General features: G+C 43.4%; 1 protein-coding gene across 2 annotated transcripts in view; it reads left to right on the plus strand.

The window, feature by feature from the left end:
• The first annotated feature begins 1927 nt into the window (after window positions 1-1927).
• The window catches only part of LOC122540954 (NT-3 growth factor receptor-like), a 767468-nt gene continuing 743367 nt past the window's right edge, over window positions 1928-26028 (plus strand). For both annotated transcript variants that reach the window (XM_043677305.2, XM_087981472.1), the window contains exon 1: window positions 1928-2696. In XM_043677305.2, the coding sequence (XP_043533240.1) occupies window positions 2494-2696 (203 nt within the window). In that variant the 5' untranslated portion in view covers window positions 1928-2493. The remainder of the gene's footprint in view (window positions 2697-26028) is intronic.

The raw sequence follows: 26028 nt of genomic DNA on the forward strand, positions 1-26028 counted from the left end.
TCTCCTCTCCTTCCCTCCGTGTCCTCTCTCTCCCAAACCTTTCTCACTGTCTGTCTCATATGCTCACTCTTTCCATCTGACATGTTCTTCTCTCTCACGCCTCATGACCCCGTTTTTAGTCCCTCACACACTCCTCCCCTCCCTCACTCTCTCTTCTCCCTCACACACTCTTCTTCTCCCTCACATTCTCCCCTTCTCCCTCACACTCTCCTCTCCTCTCTCTCTCCTCTCCTCTCTCACACACTCCTCTTCTCCCTCACACTCTCCTCTTCTCCCTCATTCTCTTCCCTTCTCCATCACTCTCTCCCCTTCTCCCTCACACTCTCCTCTCCTCTCTCTCTCCTCTCCTCTCTCACACACTCCTCTTCTCCCTTACACTCTCCTCTTCTCCCTCACTCTCTCCCCTTCTCCCTCACTCTCTCCCCTTCTCCCTCACACTCTCCTCTCCTCTCTCTCTCCTCCCTCACAAACTCCTCTTCTCCCTCACATTCTCCTCTTCTCCCTCACTCTCTCCCCTTTGCCCTCACATTCTCCTCTTCTCTCTCTCTCCTCTCCTCTCTCACACACTCCTCCCTTACACACTCCTCTTCTCCCTCACATTCTCCCCTTTTCCCTCACTCTCTCCCCTTCTCCCTCACATTCTCCTCTCCTCTCTCTCTCCTCTCCTCTCTCACACACTCCTCTTCTCCCTTACACTCTCCTCTTCTCCCTCACTCTCTCTCCTTCTCCCTCACTCTCTCCCCTTCTCCCTCACACTCTCCTCTCCTCTCCCTCTCCTCTCCTCTCTCACACACTCCTCTTCTCCCTTACACTCTCCTCTTCTCCCTCACTCTCTCCCCTTCTCCCTTATACACTCCTCTTCTCCCTCACATTCTCCCCTTCTCCCTCACACTCTTCTCTCCTCTCTCTCTCCTCTCCTCTCTAAGACACTCCTCTTCTCCCTCACTCTCTCCCCTTCTCCCTCACACTCTCCCCTTCTCTCTCACACTCTCCTCTCCTCTCTCCCACACTCTCCCCTTCTCCCTCACTCTCTCCCCTTCTCCCTCACACTCTCCTCCTCTCTCACACACTCCTCTTCTCCCTCACACACTCCTCTTCACCCTTACACTCCCCTTCTCCCTCACTCTTTCCCCTTCTCCCTCACACTTTCTTCTCCTCTCTCTCTCACATTCCTCCCCTCCCTCACACTCCTCTTCTCCCCCCACTCTCCCTTCTTTACTCTCCTCTCTTCCCTCACACATTTCTCTCACGCTCCCCTCTTCTTCACACCCTCTCCTCTTCTCCCTAAAGCGCTTTTCTCCCTCAGACTCTCCCTTCTCGAACTCAGCTCTCCTCCCTTACCCGCCTCTCTTCCCCTCAAGTTCTGCACCCTCTCTCTGTCCCTCTCACACTCCTGTATCCCTCTAGCTCTCCTCTGCCTCCATCCTCTCTCCACCCCACATCCCCTTTCTCACACACTCTCCTCCCTCTCGCACTCTGCTCGTCCCCTTCTCTCTGGCACATTTCCTGTGTGTGCGTTTCGTTTTTGCGCTGGGCATCTGCTGCTGAATGTTTTGCTTTGCCTTTCCCCTTTCGTCAGGCAAGTGCTGCCGAAGTGAACCCCTTGTTCCTGCCCTGGACCTGCCCTAATCTCCCATCCCTTCGCTCCGCGCTCCAGCTCCCCTTCCCCGCTCTGGGCTGTTTTCTCTCTCTCTCTCTCTCTGCAGATGTAACGTTGGCATTTTTTTAGTTAAAATCCACTGACTGTGATTTATAACTTTCAACAGTTAAATCTCGGAAAATTGGATTTGAACAGAACAAAATCACGGTGCATTCCTGTTGCACAGTCATTTACTGAATCCCCCGGAGAGGGGGGAGGTGGAGGAGGAGGGAGGGAGGTGAGGGGGTAGGCTTTATTCTCACTCATATTGGTGATGCACAGGATTGGAAATCTATAAACCGAACGGGGCACGCTCGCCTCCATCTCTACATCATGTCTCTCTAATCACGTCTCCTGCCTTTTTTTTCATCTCTCTCTCTCTCAGCCCCAGCACGCAGCATCCCTGCGTCGCTGTATCTCAGTCTAACTCAGTCCCTGTGCCTGTGACTGGACAAACCCCTCGATCTTCCCTCTCTCCCTCCCTCTGGCTTTGGATCTGTACTCCCACTCCTGTGCTCCCAGGTGTCAGTTTCGCTTGGAATTTCAGGCCGGTCAATTTCTCGCTCCGCTCCTACTTGCATCCTTCCTCTTTGTGATTTACTGTGGTTGGATTTTTGAAATCCTGTCTCTCTCGCTCCTGATCCAGGGCTGAAATTATCGAAGTAACTGAAAAAAAAGGTGGCAAATACAGGGAGCCGGCGGATGTGGAGATGTTTTGAAAGGGAGACGCGTTCTGCCTGCTCTCTATCTCTCTCTCTCTCCTGTCTATGGGAGCGTGTTAGTAACGTCTGAGAAAGAGAGGGGGCTTTATAAAGGGCTCCGGACAAGCTTGCAACAGTTTTGACACACTGAACATGTCGTGTTGGCCTGTCTTTTCTACGCGGGGATTTCTGTGGAGGATTCTGTGGGTTACTTGCAGTTTGCAAAACTGTTTCTGGGTACGGGCCTGCCCGGGAAACTGTATCTGCAAGATCAGCCAGATTTACTGCAACCAGCCCGATAATGTCACAATTTTCCCCGTCCTGGATTTGCAGGAGATGGAAAACGTTACGGAAATGTGAGTATTTGCTGTGTTTCGGTGTTTTAATTTCGACTCACGTTCCTTGCAGTCGCTGAGCTCTGAGTCACTGTATAGAGACTTGGCGATTTATTGTACAGAGAGACCTGTTCCCCCTCCTTTGCACATTGCACTGTAACGACTGGCTATATATGTACGCAGAGAGGAATCAGCAGTCACTGAATTACACACTGACATCTTCAAAATGCCAATAATCTGTGCTTAAGAGAGCGCGGGTGTGCTGGGACTTTCAAGTTAGCAATGTGGGACTTTATTTTCTCTCTCTACTAAGACCGCAGTGCAGTTAAAGATCCCCCCCCCCCCCCACCCCCACCCTCACACGCTCTGCCTTCTTCTACAGAGATTTGCCACTGAATTTATACATATTTTTGACAAAAAAAACGAGTTTTTAAAAATAAATTTGGGAGGGAATCATCAAGAGGTAAAATGTTTGTAACGAACCAAGGACAGAGGGTCATTTCCTACACATTGTGGCGTTAAAGTTCTTTTGTGGAGGGGTCTCCAATGGAGTTTAAAGGAGCGAATCTGTTGACACTAGATATTGTGACCCCCCACCCCATTTTACCAGGACCCTTCTGCTCCCATTGCCAGTCCGGAGCTGGGAGCCTGTGTTACCCGGAGCCTTTAACTCCAACCGGGGGACCACTGGTGTCAGTCCCAGACCCTGCACTTGCTCACCGAGATGTAGTGCCTGGCCTGGCTGAGCTCTTTTGGGGGAAATGGGGCTTCGCTTTCCAAATCTCTTATTAAGAGGCTGTCCCGCCTCGAGCAGAGCATGGAGGTCTGTCCGGACTGGACTCCTCCAAATGGGACTTCAAACCCGTCTCAAATCCATTAGCTGCTTCATGGATTTACCTCAGCTCTATCTGATCTGACTCAATTCAACTGAACATTTGGGTCTTTCAATATTTCCCCCTCTCTTTCATTTTTTTTTCACTCTCTCGTCCTCCGTATCTTAATATCTATGTCCTCCTGCCTCCGTTTTAGTGTCTCCCTCCCTCTCCCTCTCTCTCCCTGTTTTGGTCTCGAGTGGTTTCCCTTGCTGTCCTGTTTCCCCGCCTCACTCCCTCTGTCCCTGTCTCTCTGAGTGGCTCACGGACACTTTCTTTTCTGGTCGCATCTCTGCATCTCTCTGTATCCCCATCTCTCTCTCTCTCTCTCATTTCCCCTTCACCCCCACATCCCGTGTCCCCAGTGAGAGATGAGTATCTCTTGTTGAACAGACCATCATCACCCCATCCCTCCCCCAGAGTATCTACCCGGGCTGAGTTTGAACCGGGATGTTGAGGCATTGTTTTCTTTTCCGAAAGCAGTCCCTACCCCACATGGGGGTCGAACCCAGTGGTGCAGGGGGTAAAGATGGGAGAGGGACACTCCATCTGCACCCTCCCTCCCAACCAAGTTTGTTTGAGGTTCACTGACTTCAGTGACAGTGTCCCCTTGGAAGAAATCTGCTTTTCATGCAGACCCCTTCCACCCCTCCCACCCTCCCCTACTTCACCTATCCTCTCTTCCCCCTCACTCACCTCCCTCCCTTCCCCTTCCACCCCTCCCACCCCTCCCACCCTCTCCTACGTCACCTATCCTCTCTTCCCCCTCACTCACCTCCCTCCCTTCCCCTTCCACCCCTCCCATCCTCCCCTACTTCACCTATCCTCTCTTCCCCCTCACTCACCTCCCTCCCTTCCCCTTCCACCCCTCCCACCCTCTCCTACGTCACCTATCCTCTCTTCCCCCTCACTCACCTCCCTCCCTTCCCCTTCCACCCTCCCACCCTCCCCTACTTCACCTATCCCCTCTTCCCCCTCACTCACCTCCCTCCCTTCCCCTTCCACCCCTCCCACCCTCCCCTACTTCACCTATCCTCTCTTCCCCCTCACTCACCTCCAACTCTCCCCACGTTCCCTTCTCCCTTCCCTCTCTTCCTCCCCTTCCCCTCTTCCCTATTCCGCTCGCCTCCTTCCCCTCATCCTTCTCCTTTCCCTCTCCTTCCCCATCTTCATTTTCCCTCCATTTTCACCCTTTCTTCTTCCCCTTCCCCCTCTCCTTCCCCCTCCCTCCCTTCTCTTTCCCCTCCCTCCCATCTCCCCCCTCCCTTTTTCCTACCCTCTTTCCCTTCCCTTCCATCCTGACCTATCTTGCTTCCCTCCTCTTACTCCTTTCACTCCCCATCCATCACCTCTCCCCTTTCCCAATGATCCCGCCCCTTTCTCCCTCTTTTCCATCCCCTCTTCCCTCCCTCCCTCTTCCCCCTTCCTTATTCTGTTTTGCCCTCCCACCCCTACCTTTCTGTTCTCCCCCCCCCTCCCATGTCACTTGATGTCAGTCCAGTACAGACTAGACACAGCTTCTGAAGGTGCTACCAGAAATAAACAAGCGTCTATTTCCACCTAAGCCATTTCTGCGGGGATTTTGTGTAACCTCATTTTCAGTATCCACAACATTTGATTAAATGAAACATTTCGGGGTGCACATTCCTCATATCCATGCCTTGCCATACATCAGTTGCTCAAGTCTAATGTAAAATACAGTATACCCCGCCTTCCCTTTATCCCCTGCCTTGGTAATGCATGGGAGCTCGGATGAAATCCTGAATCTCCGAGATGTACAATTCTCTCGCAGGTCTGGTTATCAACACATAGGGGAGGCTGCAGGATCACATTTTAAACCAGGGCTGCACTCGATGCAACCGCGCCTGAACCGCAGGAGTAAGGCTCGGCGCTTTTCACGTCCAATTCCAGCGTAGAGTCGGTGAAAGACCCGATTCTCGGTGGATATTGTCCATCAGAAGCTCGGCAAATACTGTTGGATTTGAATGTGGTTCCAGTGCCGGGATATCAGGGGCTGGAGGAAGTTCACAAGTTCATTGGCTGTGCACGGAGTATTGTTTGAAATGAGTCCATTGTTGCTGCTGGATTCTGAGGGAGTTTCGGTTATAGCCTGCTCCAGGAGTCAGAGAGACCCACAGCATCCTGTCAATAATCTTGTAACTCTCCGCCCTCCTATTGATTTGTAGCCGGGAAGTTGTATTGAAATGCTGGTCCATCATCTAAACTCAAAAAAAATTCAAGTTCAGAAGTTGTGTGGATCTGTGTGTGGCTTTTCATTTCCTAAATTCATTGTAATTATGACACTTTCCAAGAAGCACCAGCCTCTGTCTCGGTTGGCGCATGTTAGAGTTTGCTCTAAGTGAAACCCAGTTTAGAAAAATAGGGAAAGAGGATGGTCAGCCAAAATATCAGCAAGATGGTCAGTAATCACATTGGAAAAGGACAATGTTAGTGAGAATACGGAGATACGGGTTACTAGATTGGATGGGATTGCAGTTGACAAATGGAAGGTTTTAGCAATTTTGGAAGATCTGAAAATAGATAAGCCCCCTGGGCCGGATGGGATATATCCTCGGATTCTCTGGGAACCCAAGAAGGAGAGTGCAGAGCCTTGGGCTTTGGTCTTTATGTCATCATTGTCAACAGGAGTAGCACCAGAAGACTAGAGGGTAGCAAATGTAGTTCCCTTGTTTAAGAAGGGGAGTAGGGACAACCCTGATAATTATAGGCCAGTGAGCCTTACTTTAGTTATGGGTAAGGTGCTGGAAAGGGTTATAAAAGATATGATTTGTAATCATCTGGAAAGGAATAATTTCATTAGGAATTAACATTGTTTTGAAAAGGGTAGGTCGTGCCTCACTAACCTTATTGAGCTCTTTGAGAAGGTGAGAAAACTGGTGGATGAAGGTAAAATGGTTGATTTGGAGTAGACAAACTTCAGTAAGGTGTTGGACAAGGTTCCACATGGGAGGTTATTGCACAAAATACAGAGTTTGGGATTGAAGGTGATTTAGTGGTTTGGATCAGAAATTGGCTAGCTGAAAGAAGACAAAGTGTGGTGTTTGATGGGACCTCAGTTACCAGTGGTGTGCAGCAAGGATCTGTTTTGGGGCCACTGTTGTTTGTCATTTTTATAAATGATGCGGGTGTAGAAGGATGGGTTAGTAAACTTGCAGATGACACTAAAGTAGGCAGAATTGTGGGTAGTGCCAAAGGATATTGTGGGTTACAGCGAGACATAGATAAGATGCAGAGCTGGTCTGAGAAATGGCAAATGGAGTTGAATGCGGAAAAGTGTGAGGTAATTCACTTCGGAAGAAGCAACAGGAATACAGAGTACTGGGCTAATGGCAAAATTCTTTGCAATGTAGATGAATAGAGAGATCTCGGTGTCCAGGTGCATATATCTCTGAAAGTTGCCACCTAGGTTGATAGGGTTGTTAAGAAGGTATATGGTGTGTCGGCGTTTATTGGTAGGGGGATTGAGTTTTCGAGCCATGAAGTCATGCTTTAACTGTACAAGACACTGGTAAGGCAACACCTGGAGTATTGCATGCAGTTCTGGTCACCACATTATAGGAAGGACGTGGAAGCTTTCGAAAGGGTTCAGAGGAGATTTATTAGGATGTTGCCTGGTACGGAAGGAAGGTCTTACGAGGAAAGGCTGAGGGAACTGAGACTGTTTTCATTAGAGAGAAGAAGGTTCAGAGGTGACTTAATCGAGACATTTCAGATAATCAGAGAGTTAGATATGGTGGACAGTGAGAGCCTTTTTCCTCCAATGGTGAAGGCTAACATGAGCTTTAAATTGAGGAGTGATAGATTTAGGACAGATATATGGGGTAGTTTCTTTACTCAGAGAATAGTAGGGGTATGGAACGACCTGCCTCCAACAGTAGTAGACTTGCCAACATTAAGGGCATTTAAATGGGCATTGGACACACATATGGATAATAATGGAACGGTGTAGGCTAGATGGGCATCAGATTAATTTCACAGGTCAGTGCAACATCGAGGGCCGAAGGGCCTGTACAGCGCTGTAATGTTCTATGTTCTATTTTCTATGTTCTATGGCACAGAGAATGACCAGAAGCAGAGAGGGCTGGCTCCTTTAGGGAGATCCCGCAGATTGGAGTTCTGTGCAAGGGACCAAACTCAGGATTTGGGATCACTGAATCTGGTTCAGCGACTGGGATCAATGATCTGTCTGGGGACTCAGGGATCAGGATCAAGGTCAGACACTGGGATATAGGATCTGTTTGAGGACTCAGGGATTAGGAACCAATGTTTGGCACTGGGTTCAGGGATGCTGTTGAGGATGCAAGGACTAGGATCAGGAACCAAGGCTTGGGATCAGGAAGTTCGGTCAGGTACTGGGATCAGGGATTTGTTCGAGGACTCAGAAACTGTGAATTGAGGTGTCAGCTGAAGATTTTGAAAACAGGATCAAGAACTGGGATCAGGGATCTTCTGAGGACTTGGGCTAGCTGGGATCAGGGATCAGGATCCAGTACTGGGGCTAGGACTCAGGCACCAGGGAACAGTGTCAGGAACTAGCCAATACTCACTTGTTAGGCAGTGGATTCTTGGAACTGGAATTGAAATCCCATCAGGGTAACAATAGCTCTACTCACAATCAGTGTCTCACTCACCCTCTCTTTCTCTGTCAGTTGCTCCCTCATTCATTTTCACTTTCTCTGTGAAGAAAGCTGGACAGAGATTGGACTTCATGGAGAGACATTAACAATGGGTTGGGGTACAGATTGTAACAGGATTGGGGTACAGAGATGGAGCAGGTGAAAAACAGGCAGGGAGAATGTGGGAATGCCAGACCTGGAAAGGCAAGGATACATATGCAAAGATTAAGAAAGGATGCCAGGCTGTGACATGGTGTGACAGTGATAGACTTTGTGGGAGACTGAGTCAGAGCAGGAAGGCGATGACAAAGTGTGAACTGAAGGAACTGTAATACGGAGGTGGAAAAGAAGAACATCTTAATAGTGTCTTATGAAGGAATAGTACCGAGATTCTATCGTTCTAATTAATTTATTGAAGTCTACAATTGAATATCTTTGTTGTTCTACCTTTATCTGCATAGTATACAACTGTCCAGGAATAGGTATAAAATCATCTCCTTGCCTTGGGCATTGTATTATCACACCCAGTTGTACTGTGAACAATTGATGTGCTTTTCAAGGAAAATAAGTTACTTAATGGCGATCTATAGGAAGCTAAATTAAATTAACAGCCCAGTATTGCATCGGCTGTACTCTGCTTCTGTTAACATTTGTAAATTAAAACGACTCAACCATTGAAGGTAGTGGGATTCTAAACTGGTCAATAAACCCACGGATGCATTGACTTCAGACTCTGCTGAAGGCTGTGTCTTGAGCAGGCTAACACAGTTAATCTAATCTTCAGGGAATGTACACACACATGGTCCCAGAAAAACATTTCAAAACAAACTGTCATTTTTAAACAGTCTGGAACTAGTAAAAATGCAAAACTCTTCATCTCATTATTGCATATTTTTTTAAAAAAATGATATTATTACACAAGCTTATTTCACAGGCCCTTGCAATTTTTAATTTCTAATTTATGGAATGTATTCAAAACTATTCTGCAAACATGAAAAATAAATAAATAAAACATTGAAAATGCACAAGAGATCAATCAGCATCTGAAAGACCTGCTAATGTTTTCAAGTGGTCTCCTGCATTATTAAGATCAAATGTTTCTCCAGGATTCACTGGCACAAGTTCGGTTTTAGAATATTTACCTGCTGCATTTTAAAAAAAAATGTTATTCCAGAATATAGAAGTCAAACTTGCTGATATTTCACACCAAAGTTGTCTGGTGAAGCTGTGAGCCTACCAATTCCTCTTAATTTTAAACCTCTTTACAAAGGTTGTACCACTCCAGTTCCAGGTAAAAGCTTAGAAATGGTGCTGTTTATGGAGGGCAATCTATCACAACTTAACAAGAAAATCCATGGTGTGTATGAGGGAATGGGCCCATAGCTCACAGTAACTGTCTGCAGCTATTGGATCTATATTTATAAATGTAACTCGTGTCCAGTACAGGCTTTCCAAGTGGTAGATTCCAGTGTTTGAGGTGATGGCGTCTGTTGTGTCAAAATGTTTTTAGTTCGTAACCAATTTAAAACAACTTACAACTGCATCTGGCAAACAACATCCCATTGCTACTATTAAACATTCAAACGGGTTGTGGGGCTTGTTCTTTCTAATACCCTTTGCTGGGATTAGCATATAGATAGAACTGGTCGCATTGATATTGATCCACTGTAATGTATATAAAGCTAAGGATTAGAACAAACATAGCCCTACCTAATGATTATATTTATGATTTATCAAATCTAATTGTCATTTTAAGACATTTCTGACTCTATGATCCTGATTCTAAATGGCTTTCTGTTGACAGTAGATGGTTAGACTGTGCATACCTCTCAACTTTAGCCAAATGGTTTTGAAATGCAATTTAAAAATCTGTAATTGATGTGACAATGCCACGACAAGTAAAGGGTGGGTTAATATTGGGTGTTGTGCAAAGTTTGGACACTATGTGTGTACGCGTGTCACCAATTAGTCCTATGCATCCCATTTTATCTGACTAAATTTCCTAAGCGCTGTCCAAATGTTTTATGTATTCATATTCTTGGTGTGCATAAATATGTGCCAACAAGCAGATGGAGGGGCGTGTGGCCTGAATGCCAAATCAAGCTTCATTTCTTAGCTGAGTGGATGAGGGAGGCGTTCATCGCTCCCTGTTGTATTTTTTTTTTTAACCAGCTCCCCCTCCCCAATTATAAATGACTTGGGATGGGAAAATAAGGCATGTGAGTGGACCCTTCTGGCAGAACTGTGAATACTAACATTACTGAGCCACAGGACCAAGGAAAATCCCGGTTGGAAACACTGTTCATTAAAGCACTGTTGAGTCATGATATTTTCTCACCTATACCCCTGGAGAAAAATCAGCCAGGGTACTGAGGTGTATTTGAAAGTCCAATTCCTTTCCATTATCTAGCTGCCTCTTAGCATCCTGTGTTTTTAACTGATGTTAATCAGCTCTCTTGCACTGTCAAGCTTGGTTATTCCTTCCAGGGTTTTAAGAGATCCTGATAGTGAAGCTATCTATTTTAAGCTGCCTGATCTAAATGGAGTAAACCTTATTTAGCTTGTGCTGTAGAACTATATGGAAAAAAAAGTATGTTCCTCACAATAATTTTGCAATTGGAGAGTGTGCTAAAAATACATTCTAAGTGTTTGTGTGTTTTTACAGGGTGTTCTTAATTACAGGAGCCATAATGAATATAATCTTTTATGAGATTTTATCATGGATTCCAGTGTATTAATATTTGAGGACGTTACATCGATGGTCCATTACATCAATGGTGTCAGGTTAGGAATTTCAGTAATGATGAAAGAATGGTAGCATATATTCATGCTATAATGGTGATGATGTGTTAGAGTGATATAGATTGTTGCATTGTGGAATAGAGGGTGCATGATAGATGGGCGCTCATAGCCTTAAGTGGCTACACAAATTCAAATGTGTTTTTAAAAAGCTAATGGCTAACATAATATTATAGATTGTGGACTACATAGTAGCTTCATCGCGTGAGCACAATGTAATTACTAGATATTCTGTTTCATATGCTGTGAGAAAATAATTGCTTTTGAGGGAATGATGTCTGATAGAGCAGTCAAATATTTTGTATCTAAAGGAAGCATTCTGACTAGAGTCTGGTGTGATCTAATTGCATCTCTGTTGCATTAATTTTTAATTTGTGCATTTAATTCTGGCTCTCACTTCCCAACCATTCTGCTTTTAAAATAACGTTTCCAACATTTTGTCAATTTTTCAGGAGTTATTGAACAGCAATTTGGTTTGAAAATAAAAGGCCTGATGGCCCAGATTTAGCATATATGTGAAATTCTGTTGGAGCAATCTTTGGTGGAATTTAACCTTTATTCCTCCCCACCCCCACACCGTAATAGAGCAATGTTATTCCTGATTGTCATTTTATTTCTTATCCAAAAATAGGGTAAACTATTGTATGATTACTGGCTTGGGGAACTCAATATCCCAACTCTCCATTTGGGTTTACTTGTCTGCAGAATGTAGAGGCTACAGGGTGTGCTCTATCAATTTGCCAAGCTTATTTCTAATTTACTTCCTTTCTCCACAAACTTGGAGATGAACCAAGATAGTGAAATTGCCAGTCCCTTCCGGGTAGCAGAGCACCCTGACTTGGACATTAGCTAATCTTCCTTCATATCTCTTCATCAAAATCCTGACTTTATCAAGACAAAAGCCAAACCAGTTCAGGAATGAAGGCACATTGACATCCGGGTACAGACAATAAATGTGACCTGTGAACACATCTCTTAAATATTTTTTGTTTTAAAAAGGTGGATTTTAAAACTTATTACTTGTCATGAAGGATCAAAGCAGGATAGAAACTTGGGTGAAAATATGAAGCATGTCAAAGAAATAGTAAGAAGGCAACACCAAACTTAACTTTTAAAGATCTATACATTGTAAGAAGGTGGGAGGACTGATTGTCAAGAACCCTAGGGGTTGCTGTCAAACATCAAGTGAACAGTGTGATGAAAATTGTTTTGTTACACGTGGGGTTTGCTACATGGAGGATGACAGTGCAGGATTGTGTGTTTGATATTTAGGAAATTTAGGAGGAAAAGTAGAAATTTAGGGAAGGACAGACCACATTAGTGCTGATGAAATAGAGACACACAAGAATGGTTGCAACAGTGTCAGAGGATATGGTCTAGAGGCTGCTGAGAGACTACAAGATGTACTAGACTGAATCTATCTCATAGACAATTATATTTTCCAAAGGTTGCTTCTATATTGCAGCAATAGTAGTTGGCTATGATGTGGAGGCAATTTGAAACAGATATCTGTAGATGTGTGATCTTTTATACGTCTAAGTGGCAGGGTATACAAACTAATGATGTTTATACAAATGCATTTGTTCTTGAATGGATTAAGTTTGCTGCTAGGTGACCTCTTGGATTTTGTTGGAACACAAGTAATGAGCATTGAACTCAATTATTTGCCCTCATTGGGACCCATTTAATCAAACTATTTCAGTCAAGCATCCATTGAATAAATGTCAACTGCACAAACTTCTTAACATTGGGCAGAAAATCTGTAGGACCATGTAAACTGCAGAAGTAATTATCAATCATCGTTTGGCAAAATTGGGTTTTCTTGTTCAAGCAACATTCCCCTTAACCTCAAACACATAACTGAGGCATTGGTAATCCTATTGCACACTTGGGCTTTGCTGTGATTCTGGTGAAGTATCAACATTACATAGAGAGCCGAAAGGCAAATGCTTGCGAACAAATTCAATTAGATTCCCAACAGTGGGTAATACCCTATCATTGGTGCGTACCTGGTCCAGGCTATTCCTGTCAGATCCATGTTTGCTAAGCTGGCTGCTCTTTTACATTCTATGCTCACAGCCTCAACACAAGGTCATTTAAAACTCTGCTCCCCCATGCCTCAACCCACACTCACTGCTCCCTACCCCTTGTATTTGGTGACCTACATTGTCTCATGGTCAAGCTGTGTTCAAATTCTAAAATTGTCATCATTTTTTCAAATCCAACATTTCTGCCCATCTCTTTGACCTCTTCCAGAACTATAATCCTCTGAGCTGTCTGTAAACCTCTAGCTCTGGCCCCATGAGCACTCTCGATTTTCATTGCTTCACTGTTGACCATGTCTTCCGTTGCCTAATAACCATGCTTTGCAATTCCCTCCAGTAGCTGTTTCTCTCCTCTCTATCTCATTTAAAAAGAAAACAATTGTTCATGGGATGTAAGTGTCTTTGGCTGGTCAACATTTATGCCCAACCTGAATTGCCCAGAAGGCAGTTGAGTCAACCACATTAGTCTGAGTCTGGAGTCACGTGGTGGTCAGACCAGTTAAGGACAGCAGATTTTCTCCCCCAAAGGACAATATTAAACCAGATGGGATTTTATTACTATTGATATTGGTTACATGGTCACCATTAGACCAGTGTTTTATTCCAAAATTTCATTGAATTCAAACCTGACCATCTGCCATGTTGGGATTTGAACCTGTGTCCCAGAAACATTAGCCTGGGATCTACGATAGCTCGTCTCGTGATAATGCTACAATGCTGAAAATGTGTTGCTGGAACAGCGCAGCAGGTCAGGCAGCATCCAGGGAATAGGAGAATTGACGTTTCGGGCATAAGCCCTTCTTCAGGAATAGTTGTTATTGGGTGATAGGCTATTCCATCTGTGCCAATGTTCAGTGAGTTGGATGGGAGTTTCAGCTGGGTTCACATCCACTGTGCACTTGACAGACTCTGTGAGTTTGATACAAATTACTGCAAAGCAATTCTTTTCTCCAGTTTGACATTCTTTGAGGGTTTGTTGGAGAAGATGGGGTGGATTGGAAGGGGTGGAATGATGCTTTCCAATGCTTGCTATTCCTGTGATTTTCAGGATGGATTGCTCATTTGTTCAGTGTTCTGGTCAGGGGACTTGGGGACTTTTAATTACTTGCAAAATTTCAGGTTGAGTTTGAGATGGGTTGAAGGTTCAGTCTGCAGCAGATGTTCCAATGTTTTGGACTGACTCCAAGGAGTTTTAAACCTGCAGTCATTTACTAATGACATGGAGAAAGTCACTACATCTCAATAAGAAGCTGGTGAACTCCTGTTGAAGTAATGGAGCAAAGAGCAGGTCCTTCGGCATCTGAAACCTGTTTATTCTTTTCTTTAGCAGGTGGCAAGCAAACACCTTTCTCTTACTTTTTATTTTGGTGGGCAAGAGAGGGCTTGTGTGTGGATGGGGCAAGGGAATTGTTCAAGCAGAATCCATTGCATTGGGCCAGTAACAGTTCTGTGATTCTGTGAATTGCTGTTCCAGGGCCAATATATGTTCCACAATATTTTCCCTCCAGTGGTAATAGTTACATCATTTAAATAGACTCACAGCTGAGACAGACTGCCACAAATTAGATTTGTGGCAGAAAAGCAAAATATCAAGTGCTGAAATCGAGCTTCAAGAGACATAAATTTCCTTGCAACAGATCTGTCAAAAGAAATGACACTGTGTTCTGACCTTTCAAAGGAGAATGTCACGTGCATTGTCTGTCGGCAATTTTTGATAAACTGACAGAATCTCAGAAATCTGCAAAATCCCACGCCCCCATTCCACATGCAAACAGATTAATTTTATAAACCCTCAGCATCTGGAACTGAATGTAAAAGGAATTCAGAACGATAGCAACTCTGTGGATTTCTCATTCTGGGTATTAAGTGATGTTTTCCTCAGATTTTATTTAAGATGTGGATATTTGAGCAGGATATGCTGCAAGTCTTCAGAACGCAGCTTGACTGAGGTTCTGCTGTAAACCAGCAACTACCAGTGCAGTTAACATGCGTCGCTCGAGATGTGGCATCATCTTTTTTGTCTTGATTTCTTTGTGGTTTTTCTCTCGTTGTCAATCAGTTCTTTCAAGAGCATTATTTTGTTTGCCAGCTGATAAAGGCCAGCCATGATTGAACTGAGTGATGCAGCAGTCCTAAGGGGCTGTACAACTTACTCTAGTTTCTACAAAATGTCATGGTTCAGCATCTATTTTCGTCTTCTCTATATTGTTGCAATGGATTTTTCATCGGGAATTCTCCTGTATCCCTTTGGATGTAGAGGAGGTGGAGCCATAGTGGGAGCTTAGGCTACACCAGCGGGGCTCTGCACCCATCCAGCTGCAAACCCATATTAACATTGGCTTCAGCAGAGTTGCATGTGCCCTCACCCACCCAAGTTGTGGAGGCTTTGATTTACCGAGAAAGCCACAATGCAGTAATCAGCCTTCTCACCCACTCCCATCAATGCCTGGAATTGCCAGTGGCTGTGACCACCACTTAACTTGTACGTGTTGGTGTTGTTTTACCCTTGCACTGGGAACATCATGGATACCATAGAATCACAGAGATGTACAGCATGGAAACAGACCCTTCAGTCCAGCTCACCAGATATCCGAAATTAATCTCGTCCCATTGGCCAGCATTTGCTCCTTATCCCTCTAAATTCTTCCTATTCACATACCAATCCAGATGCTTTTTAAATATTGTGATTATACCAACCTCCACCACTTCATTCCATACATACACAATCCTCTGCATGAAAAAGTTGCCCTTTAGGTCCCTTTCATATCTTTCCCCTCTCACCTCAAAACTATACCCTCTAGTTTTCAACTCCCCTACTCTGGGAAAAAGACCTTGGCTATTCATTCTATCCAACCCCCCCCCCGCACCCCATGATTTTATAAACCTCTTTAAGGTCACCCCTCAGTCTCCAATACTCCAGCAAAAATTCCATTACATTCCTGATGAAGGGCTTATGCTCGAAATGTCAACTCTCCTGCTCCTCGGATGCTGCCTGACCTGCTGTACTTTTCTAGTGCCACACTTTTTGACTCTGACTCTCCAGCATCTGCAGTCTGCGTTTTTTCTAGGGAAAATAGCCCCAAGCTGTTCAGCCTCTGCCTGTGGCTCAAACCCTCCAATCCTGACAACATTCTTGTAAATCTTTTCTGAACCCTTTCAAGTTTAATGACATCTTTCCTAAAGCAGGGAGACCAAAATTAAATGAAGTATTCCAAAAGTTGCCTAACTAATATCCTGTATAGTTGCAACATGACTTCCCAACTCCTATGACTCAATGCATGATATCAATCAGCCCAGAATGGACAGATGAATAGAACTATTCTCAGTCATTGCAGGCTCTATGATTTCTTTCAGATGAGATATTAAACTAATCAGGTGGATGTAAATGAGCTTGCTGTGGTATACTGCAGGTAGCAAAAATAGGTCCATGACCTGGGCAATATTAATCTCCCAACAAACACCTACAGAGTAGCTGATAATCATGTCATTGCAGTTGTAGGACCCTGCTGTTTGTGAATCGGTCACTGTGTTTCCCACTCAACATTTGTAACGACACCTCAGTAATCCTTGATTATAATGCAGCTTGGGACATCCAGAAACCATAAGTGAAACTTGGTCTTCTCCTTTTGCAAGTGCAACCACTGCATGAGAGAAATGAGCAATTTTTTTAAGAGATTAACAATATTTTCAGATGTGTACATAATACCAATATAACCCCATCAAATCTATTATGCAATGGCCCGACCTTTTTTGTGAACAAAAGAGACCACTGCCCTATTGTATAGCTTATCTGTGATTATCACCAGTACCTTATAATTGAATTCTCAGACAAATACATTAATCTTTGGCAGTCCGCTTTCCACCCTTTCCCAACTGTCCAAAGGTTGATCTCAAGGGGCTGTAGAACAGTCAAGGCCACCCCCTGTAACTCTGACTTAAAACACAACTGAACAATTCCAGTCCAGAGCACAGGGCAGGAAGAAAAACATCAATCTCAGAAATCAGTAAACATAGTACTGGATTACTGGAACAATGCTTTCGATGCCTTGACAGATCTGGTGTTGGTCTGTAACACACACCACAAAATTTCAAGGATTGTTGTTGTACATTGTAAAACCTCTCTTTCTTCAAAGGGCCAACAGAAGGACAACCCTACAGACACAGTAAGGATAGCAATAAGAGGACCTGGAACAGACTGGAGAAGCTGCAAGGAAAAACCCATTGGTGAATGTGGAAGAGTGTTAATTGGAAATGTGGCCCTCACATTAATTGTCCTGTTTGCATTTTCTATGTTCCTTACAGAAATATATCTCCATCTTCAGCATTCTGTTGCTGAGCAATTCATAAGACTCCCACTGATGCCACCCAATGAGTCTCAATCCTGAATTGGAACAAGAAACCCTCAACAGAAATACCAACTGCACTGTTAGCAATATGTCCTGCTGTATTCTATTACAGTGGTCACAGGATGTTGAGTTTGTTCTTGCAGCCTGAGTTGGTGCTTCATTATCATTATGCCTCTGTCTTACTTCCTCATTCTGAGGTGACTGTCTTGATAGGTGTTTCTTGGGATGCGCTTTGACCTTTCTTCCTAGTAGTCACATGTTCAGAAGGACCTGCTGCATATTGTTTCTCCTGGCCAGCCTGGGACTTGTATACCTTCTGACACATTAGCAGACTTCAAATTGATTTGGTGGGAAGATGTCAATGTGTTGGTGTTCTGATAGACATTAACATCACACATATCCTTTCAAGTTTCAGCTGAGGTCTCATGGACTGTAAAGTGAAAAGTTATGTCATTTTAAATATCATTAAAATTCCACCAAGTACAAGGCTTCCTTTTCCTTTTAAACATTCCAGATGTAGAATAATGACAACAATGAACTGGCTTTCGTATGTGATGGTTTCTTTCCCGATATTTCTGTGACATTGTAGCTTCACCAATGAAGCCATCAATTTTATAAACCCACACAACTTGATTGTTGTGGAAACTAGCAAACCAAGGGCATTCCCTACTGACTTCAATGATAGTTGCTCACAAAGATCTAGTGATCTCTATTTTGTGATTTTCCTCTTTAGACTTTTCAATACTGGTGATCTCTAGACATGCAGCAGCAGTGATGTCAGCAAGCAGATAGGCAGCCAATCACATTGAAGTATTCAATCACATCAAGTTCAAAAGTTAAAGGCACTTCAATTTTAATTTAAAATTTCAAGTTCAAAATTATTGATTAGATTATTGTGGAAGCTAAAAGATAGATAAACAGATTGAGCAAATGTGCTTGCATAAATGTGGATATATCTTGTCAGGTAACATTCTGTACATTTAAAATAAATTTTGTAGGAATATGTGGAGTATTTAGCAGTAATTGTGAAGTTAATACTTCATTGAATTCCCTGAAAGATCACATTTAATAAAGTATATCTTTTTCATGTGCTTTTGCTGTGGATTTAATAGAGTTAGAAGTGCAAATTTTTGTCAATACAATTGATTTCCTTTTATTGTAGTTTGAGAATAACTCATTGGCGCATCCTCTGGAGGATAGAATCACTGATAACAATTCTGGATAGTGCAAACTCCAAGGCTGAATTATCCCAAAGACTCTATGTCCCTAACATTAAGTCTAACTTCAGGCTTCTAAATCTACATTTGCGTACAGCAGGGATTTTAATGAGGTGCCCTCCTATTTTTCCACCTCTCTGCTCTTTGTCAATTAAGGACAGAAGAGATGGACACGAGACAGGTAGGATACCTTGTACAGGAAGATGGATATAATAAATTTAAGATGACAGTAAGCACGTGGCCTTGTGATTGTTGGAGAACATCTCTGAGGGGATTACAGAGGACTCCTTTTTTGCCTGTTACCCACATTTTGGTCGATGGGGGTTTATGGCTCCATTGTTACTGGACTGTCACAGGAAGGCTACCTCTTAAAAGCTGGTGATCTCCCTGCATGGTGGCCGACTATCCTGCAGCTGGCAAAATGCCAATGGCTCTGCTTAATGATCCATAATAAGGTCTTCATAACGAAAATTGACCATCCGCCGACATGGGGTAATTGATTTGTGTGCTGGGTCACCTCCTGCCTGCCACTGGGAAACGTCCCTTGTAGCAGGACCTTGTTATTTTACACGGTCCCTCACCTCTGTTTCTTCCACCCAGGAGCTGCTAAAATTCTGGCCCTGGAGCTATTCCCAGCAGCAAAGACCATGAAGGCTAAACAAAATGTTGCAATTATTGCCAACACAAAACCTGGGTCATCATGATACTCAAACACTATTCACGCAGTCCATCAGTGTGTTCTGTGATTGTAGAAATATCTTTATGAGCAGTCTGCTCTGAAAGATGTGTTAAGAATGTGATTCCTGAATATTTGCCAAACTAATGCTTTTGTTGTTGCTTAGCAATTAATGATAGTGACATTTTCAAAATCAGTGCATTTTTTTCTCCGAGGAGATATATTTCAATGGAAAAGAGCACATTATTCAGTCAAACCTAGACAGTTTATTCTGATTATTTTTTTATAGGTTTCCATGACTTGCCTTACTCTTAGAGCAGCATCCATACTCCTTATACTTACTTCTCCAGGTTTCTGAGTCATTTTGTGAGTGCAGAGAACCCTCTATAAATTATCTGCTCCTGATTTTGCCAAATGTTCTCATGTGACCTTCTTCGACTTTGGATGGAGTAGAAAAATACTGCACTTGACTTTAATTTGGGACTTAACTGCCAAATAAACTTATGGAGCTGGAAAGCGTGAAACTGCAGTAACGTAAAATGTACTGACCCTAGATGGAAACCATTAATTGTTGAACAACAAGAAGAACACTGGCTAGCACATGGTGTAGCAGGAAATAATAGTGTGGTAAACATAGACAAAATTAATGGTCCAGAATTTGCTGGATGGAGCATCTCACAGCATGCACATTTTAGTTGATGTTTCTTTTCCCTTGCGCACCAGTGTGAATTTTTTTTCAGCATCTAATGTTGGAAAGGTGGGTTATTAGCAATTATACAGCATCTGGTACCTTGGTGAATGACATACCTTGTTAGAAGATGATTTAAAAACAGGAAAAGTACCAGCGCAATGATGAAGGAGAAACTATTCCGAATTAGTTTCAAATCAGACACAAGAAGAGAAAGGAAGAGAGGGAAAGAAAGCTTGCAGGGAAAGACAGGAGAGAGAGAAAGAGATGATGGAGAAGAGAAAAGTGAGAAAATGCATTTTTAAATTTTTTTAATTGTTAACCATCTGCTGGGGTGAGAATCTAGTTTCAGTTGTTCCCGTTCTGGGCGGAGGAGGGAGAGTGGTCAAGTAGAACCACAGTTTTATCTATTAAAAGATTCTTGTGATAGTGAATGCCACTCCCAAGTTCTCATGACTTGTTTAACTTATTTTTTCAACACTGATGTAGCAATTTCAGCAACACTAAGGTGAGGTAATGGTGAGCCATCGTTGTCATGAAGTTAAGAGCAGAAAGTCATAAATCTCCTCCCAATTTGTTAGAGTTCATGATTATTTACACAGGAAGAATTTCCAGTGCATTAAATACGTGATACTGTAAACAATACGAGGGATGAGTAGCCATAGGAGGGGATTGGATGGGGGTAGGGAGCAGGGTTGGGGTGGGGATTGGGGGAGTGGTACTGAGGATTGAGAGTTGGGAATGGGAATGGGGGTGGGCACAAATAGAGAATTTTGCAACAACCAGTCAATGGTTTGATTTGATTTGATTTATTGTTGTCACATGTACCACATTTCAGAGAAGAGTTTTGTTTTGCAAGAAGTATAGGCAGATTATAATGTACAAGGACATACAGAACATAGAGTGTTTAAACAGAGTGAGGCATCGAAGGTTATGACTGCAAAGGAGCTTTACAAAAGCGAGATCAACCAGGAGAAAGTGAGGTCTGCAGATGCTGGAGATCAGAGCTTAAAAATGTGTTGCTGGAAAAGTGCAGGAGGTCAGGCAGCATCAAAGGAACAGGAGAATCAACGTTTCGGGCATAAGCCCTTCTTCAGGAATGAGGAGGGTGTGCCAAACAGGCTAAGATAAAAGGTAGGGAGGAGGGACTTGGGGGAGGGGCCTTTGGGAATACGATAGGTGGAAGGAGGTTAAGGTGAGGGTGATAGGCCGGAGAGGTCGGGAAGAAGATTGCAGGTCAAGAAGGCGGTGCTGAGTCTGAGGGTTGGGACTGAGAAAAGGTGGGGGGAGGGAAAATGAGAAAGCTGGAGAAATCTGCATTCATCCCTTGTGGTTGGAGGGTTCCTAGGCGGAAGATCAATATTAGGTTAGAAATTAGAGAAGCACAACAAGTTAGGCAGCATCCGAGGAGCAGGAAAATCCCGAAACATTGATTTTTCTGCTCCTTGGATGCTGCCTGACCTGCTGTGCTTTTCCAGCACCACTCTAATCTTGACTCTAATCTCCAGCATCTGCAGTACCCAATTCCGCCTAGAAATTAGAGACGTCCATTTAGCGGTCTCATAACAGCAGGGAAGAAGCTGTTCTTGAACCTGTTGTTGTTTAAGCTTCTTTACCTTCTGCCTGACAGTTAGAAGAGCGTATGAGTGGGGTGGGAGGGGTCTTCGGTGATGTTGGCAGCCTTTCCATGGCAACAAGAAGTGTAAGTGGAGTCCATGGATGGGAGGTTGGCTTTTGTGATCTCTGTAGCTTTGCTTCCACCCAATCCATCAGGAGCAGACAGTTACATTTGTAGTTGCATCACAAGCGGGGGAAGGGGTGCAGGGGGTAGTGCTTAAAGTGGACAGTTTCTCACCCACAGAGGTTCCTGATTGGCTGCAATTGCAAAATTGTCACTGTGTGCAAAAGAACAGAACCTCTGAGACTCTCTACAACCAATTGAACTTTTAATTTTCTGATTTAACTCAGAGCTGCAAACTACTGTTTCTTTTAAATAAGGTCTAAATCAATTGATCAATGACTAAGCAGAATTGGATCAGGGAATAAAGCAATGTGTGGCTTTGAAAGCCTTTATGAGATTCAACAATAATTGTCCACATAAATCTTGATCAAAAGGATTAAGAGCCTTTTGTGCAGATACTGAGAATAGCAATCTGAGTAAAACAGGCAGTACAGGAATGCTTTGGATGGGGGAAACAGGTCAGGGAAGCTGAGATACTGGCACAAAAACAGTAAAATAAGGAGAGAAGGTGCAGGTATTGTTATGTGGTTTAATTTTATTCAGTCACCTCTACATTTCAAAGTTATCATCTTAATAGCTTTACTTTTTCTTTCCTGATTGATTATTAAAAGCATTTATCATGTTCAAAGTTTGTGGGAAGATTTGTAGCTCGGGTGCTCATTGTTGTGGCTCTGTTTGTCGAGCTGGGAATTTGTGTCCCAGACGTTTCGTCCCCTGTCTAGGTGACATCCTCAGTGCTTGGGAGCCTCCTGTGAAGCACTTCTGTGATGTTTCCTCCGGCATTTATAGTGGCTTGTCTCTGGGCCACAACATACTGCAGCACACCAGAACTGCAAAAAGAGGAAGAAGAACACCTCTACAATGTATTCGGCAAAAACGGATACCCCTGCAATTTCATCAACAGATGCCTAAGGGAAAGACAACGGAATGAGGACATGCCACAACCCAAAGGACTAGCCACGTTACCATACATCAAGGACATTTCTGAACTGACAGCCAGACTACTGCGACCACTGGGACTCATAACAGCACACAAACCAACAGCTACTCTCAAACAACAACTCACCAGGACAAAGGACCCGATACCCAGCATGAGCAAAACCAACGTAGTGTACAAAATCCCATGCAAGGACTGCACAAAACACTACATAGGACAAACAGGAAGATAGCTAACGATCTGTATCCATGAACATCAACTAGCCATGAAACGACACGACCAGCTATCCTTAGTAGCCACACACGCAGATGATAAGCAACATGAGTTTGACTGGGACAACTCTACTATTATAGGACAGGCCAAACAGAGAACAGCCAGGGAATTCCTAGAGGCAAGGCACTCATCCACAGATTCTATCAACAAACACATCGACCTGGACCTGCAGTGGACAGCTGGAACTGACAATCGGAAGCGGCAGAGACAAACCACCATAAATGCCGATGGAAAGATCACAGAAGCGCTTCACAGGAGGCTCCCAAGCACTGACAATGTCACCTAGACAGGGGACGAAACGTCTGCAACACAAATTCCCAGCTCGGCGAACAGAACCACAACAGCATTTATCGTGCTTTACAGAAAACAAAAGCTTTATTCAAGATTTTCTCTCAGTACACACTTATCCTTAATTTGTATTTATGACAGTGTGCTCCAACTGGACTATCTTATATTGGATACCTTTTAATCGGTGAGTATTATCTGATTTGTATCAGTCTTTGCTTTGCCTTCTTTGCACCCTTTCTGTCTATGAATTTCCTTTACGAGTGTAGACCATAATTACATCCAGCACTTGGACTGAGGTCTACTGGCTTCTATATAGCTTCAGCATAATGTGTGCAGACAAATAATCCACTTTTCCAACTATGTCTTCACTTACATTCAGTTTGTCATTTTAATTGCATCTCCTTGTTCTCTGATTGAGCAAGTTTCCCATAACTCTCAGTTCCTTTCCAGGTTTCTGTCTGGCAATTCAAATTGCTTCAATGTATTGTACTGCCAATTTTTCCCCATTGTGCAATACTTTACTGTTGCCTAGCACTACATATGCTTTTGATTTAGACCTTCTGCAAATCTTTCATTCGCTCTTCCTTATTGCCCGGACTCTATTTCGGAGTTGGCTGTAGATTTAGCATGCCTCACAATCAGTTTCTGCATTCAGGTCTCAGGATTGCCAACTCTGTACGGAGAGATTCTGAGAGATAATGAAACATGACCCCCTCACTTCTAATCACCTTGTGCCCATACCCTGTTTCTGTCAGCCAGATAACACAACACCATTGCACACCAATTTTAAGAAGCCAGTGTTTTCTAACAGATTGAATGATATAAATCAGACTTTTTCCCACTTTGCATTTTTAAAAATTTAAAATAGGTGCAAGAGTTCAAAGAGAATTGAAAAAGATATGTATTACAACATTGTTCAGTGCTGAAAATGTGTTGCTGGAAAAGCGCAGCAGGTCAGGCAGCATCCAGGGAACAGGAGAATCGACATTTCGGGCATAAGCCCTTCTTCAGGAAACATTGTTCAGTGACCTAGGAAATAGGATGTAGGGGAATAATCTTTCAACTTGGGGATTCCAAGACAATTTTGCAGGATTTAAAAGAACACACCTCCTGTCATCTATCAAAAGGCTATCAGTCATGATGAGTGTCATTAAGTGTTTTTCTTCTGTCCTGTAGAATTTTGTGATTTCTTATTCCTCGTACTAAACCAGTTCTCTATCTGGTCTTGAATTTTTGTTTCATCAACAGTCACTGGTGAGTCCTTACCAAATGATTTCTGAAAGTCCAAACATGAGATGTGGCAACAATTATTTTATTTCTAATTAGTCCTAGAATGTTTGGGATAATCATCAAACAGGATTTTCTATTTCTAAAGTCATGCATTTATTATTCAACTATCATTATATAGGAACTCCGGTAACCAGTTCCTTCTAACATTTACCATTATTTTATTTTCTGTGAGTGTTGAGCTATTAAGCCAGTAGTTCACTGGATTGCATCTCTAATAGGACTAGATATGCTGTTTGCAATCCCACATAACCTCTTCTGTGCCCAATTATTCTTAAATGTTTTATCCAGTGTACTACAAACTTCCTTTGATTACAGTTATGCCCAGTAATTTCCATTCATTCTGTTGCTATAAACCATTAGCTAATGAATGTGGCTTGTTGTTACAATTGAATGCCTCTCTGCAGGATTTAGTGAACATTACTGTTATATGAGGATAAAGTCCCAAACTGTGAATAGAACAGAGCTGAAAAAAACAACTTCCTGATTGGTGATGCATGTATCTGGTGGAAAATATTCTCAAAAATCGCTAATATTCCTGTATTAGATTTACCAGTCATCTGATGGCAATTGTTACAAATCCACTCCGCGGAATCCAGTGATTCTCTCGCAATAATACTTGAGATAAAAACAATGATTGTTGAAACCGCACCAAACTGGGCCAATTTGTGAAGCCCTCTCTGGATTTGAAGAAGTAAAACCATCTGATTTACAATTCCAGAAAATTCTGCTCTAAGATTTAATAATTCAGATCAACTGGGAGTGAGATAATGGGCTTCTTGAGACACACTTTCTGATTATATTTTTTTAATGGATCAGACTCAGTCAGTGGTCAGGGATGACAGTGAATCAGTGGTAAGGTAATGGAGTTTGTGGCTAGACTGGCAGACACGAGCTATCTTCTTCCTAATATTTAACTGGGGTAACTTGTGGCTCATCCGGGAATGGATGTTGGATAAAGATTAAACAATACGGAGGCTCTGCCACCAGGGTATGTCTCAAACTTGACATCATGTCTTCAGATTAGATTACTTACAGTGTAGAAACAGGCCCTTCGGCCCTACAAGTCCACACCGACCCGCCGAAGCACAACCCACCCAGACCCATTTACCCCTAACACTACGCATGGCCAATTCACCTAACCTACACATTTTTGGACTGTGGGAGGAAACTGGAGCACCCAGAGGAAACCCACGCAGACGCAGGAAGAATGTGCAAACTCCACACAGTCAGTCGCCTGAGGTGGGAATTGAACCTGGGTCTCTGGCGCTGTGAGGCAGCAGTGCTAACCACTGTGCCACCGTGCTGCCCACGTAACCACTTAAAGGTAGTTGTGATAAAGAAGCAAGCCTTGTACTGCAGAGAGGCATTGTGAGGGCAGGAATGGATGTTAGCATTCATTTCGAGAGGGCTAGAATACAAGAGAAGGGATGTCCTGCTGAGGATGGATAAGGCTCAGGTTAGACCGCGTTTAGAATATTGTGAACAGTTTCAGGGTCCATGTCTAAGAAAGGACATCCTGGTGTTGAAGGGGTTCCAGAAGATGT

The sequence above is a fragment of the Chiloscyllium plagiosum genome, unplaced genomic scaffold (assembly GCF_037043375.1).
Source record: "Chiloscyllium plagiosum isolate Xiang-an unplaced genomic scaffold, Cpla_swu_hap1 HiC_scaffold_39, whole genome shotgun sequence".
Lineage (NCBI taxonomy): Eukaryota > Metazoa > Chordata > Chondrichthyes > Orectolobiformes > Hemiscylliidae > Chiloscyllium > Chiloscyllium plagiosum.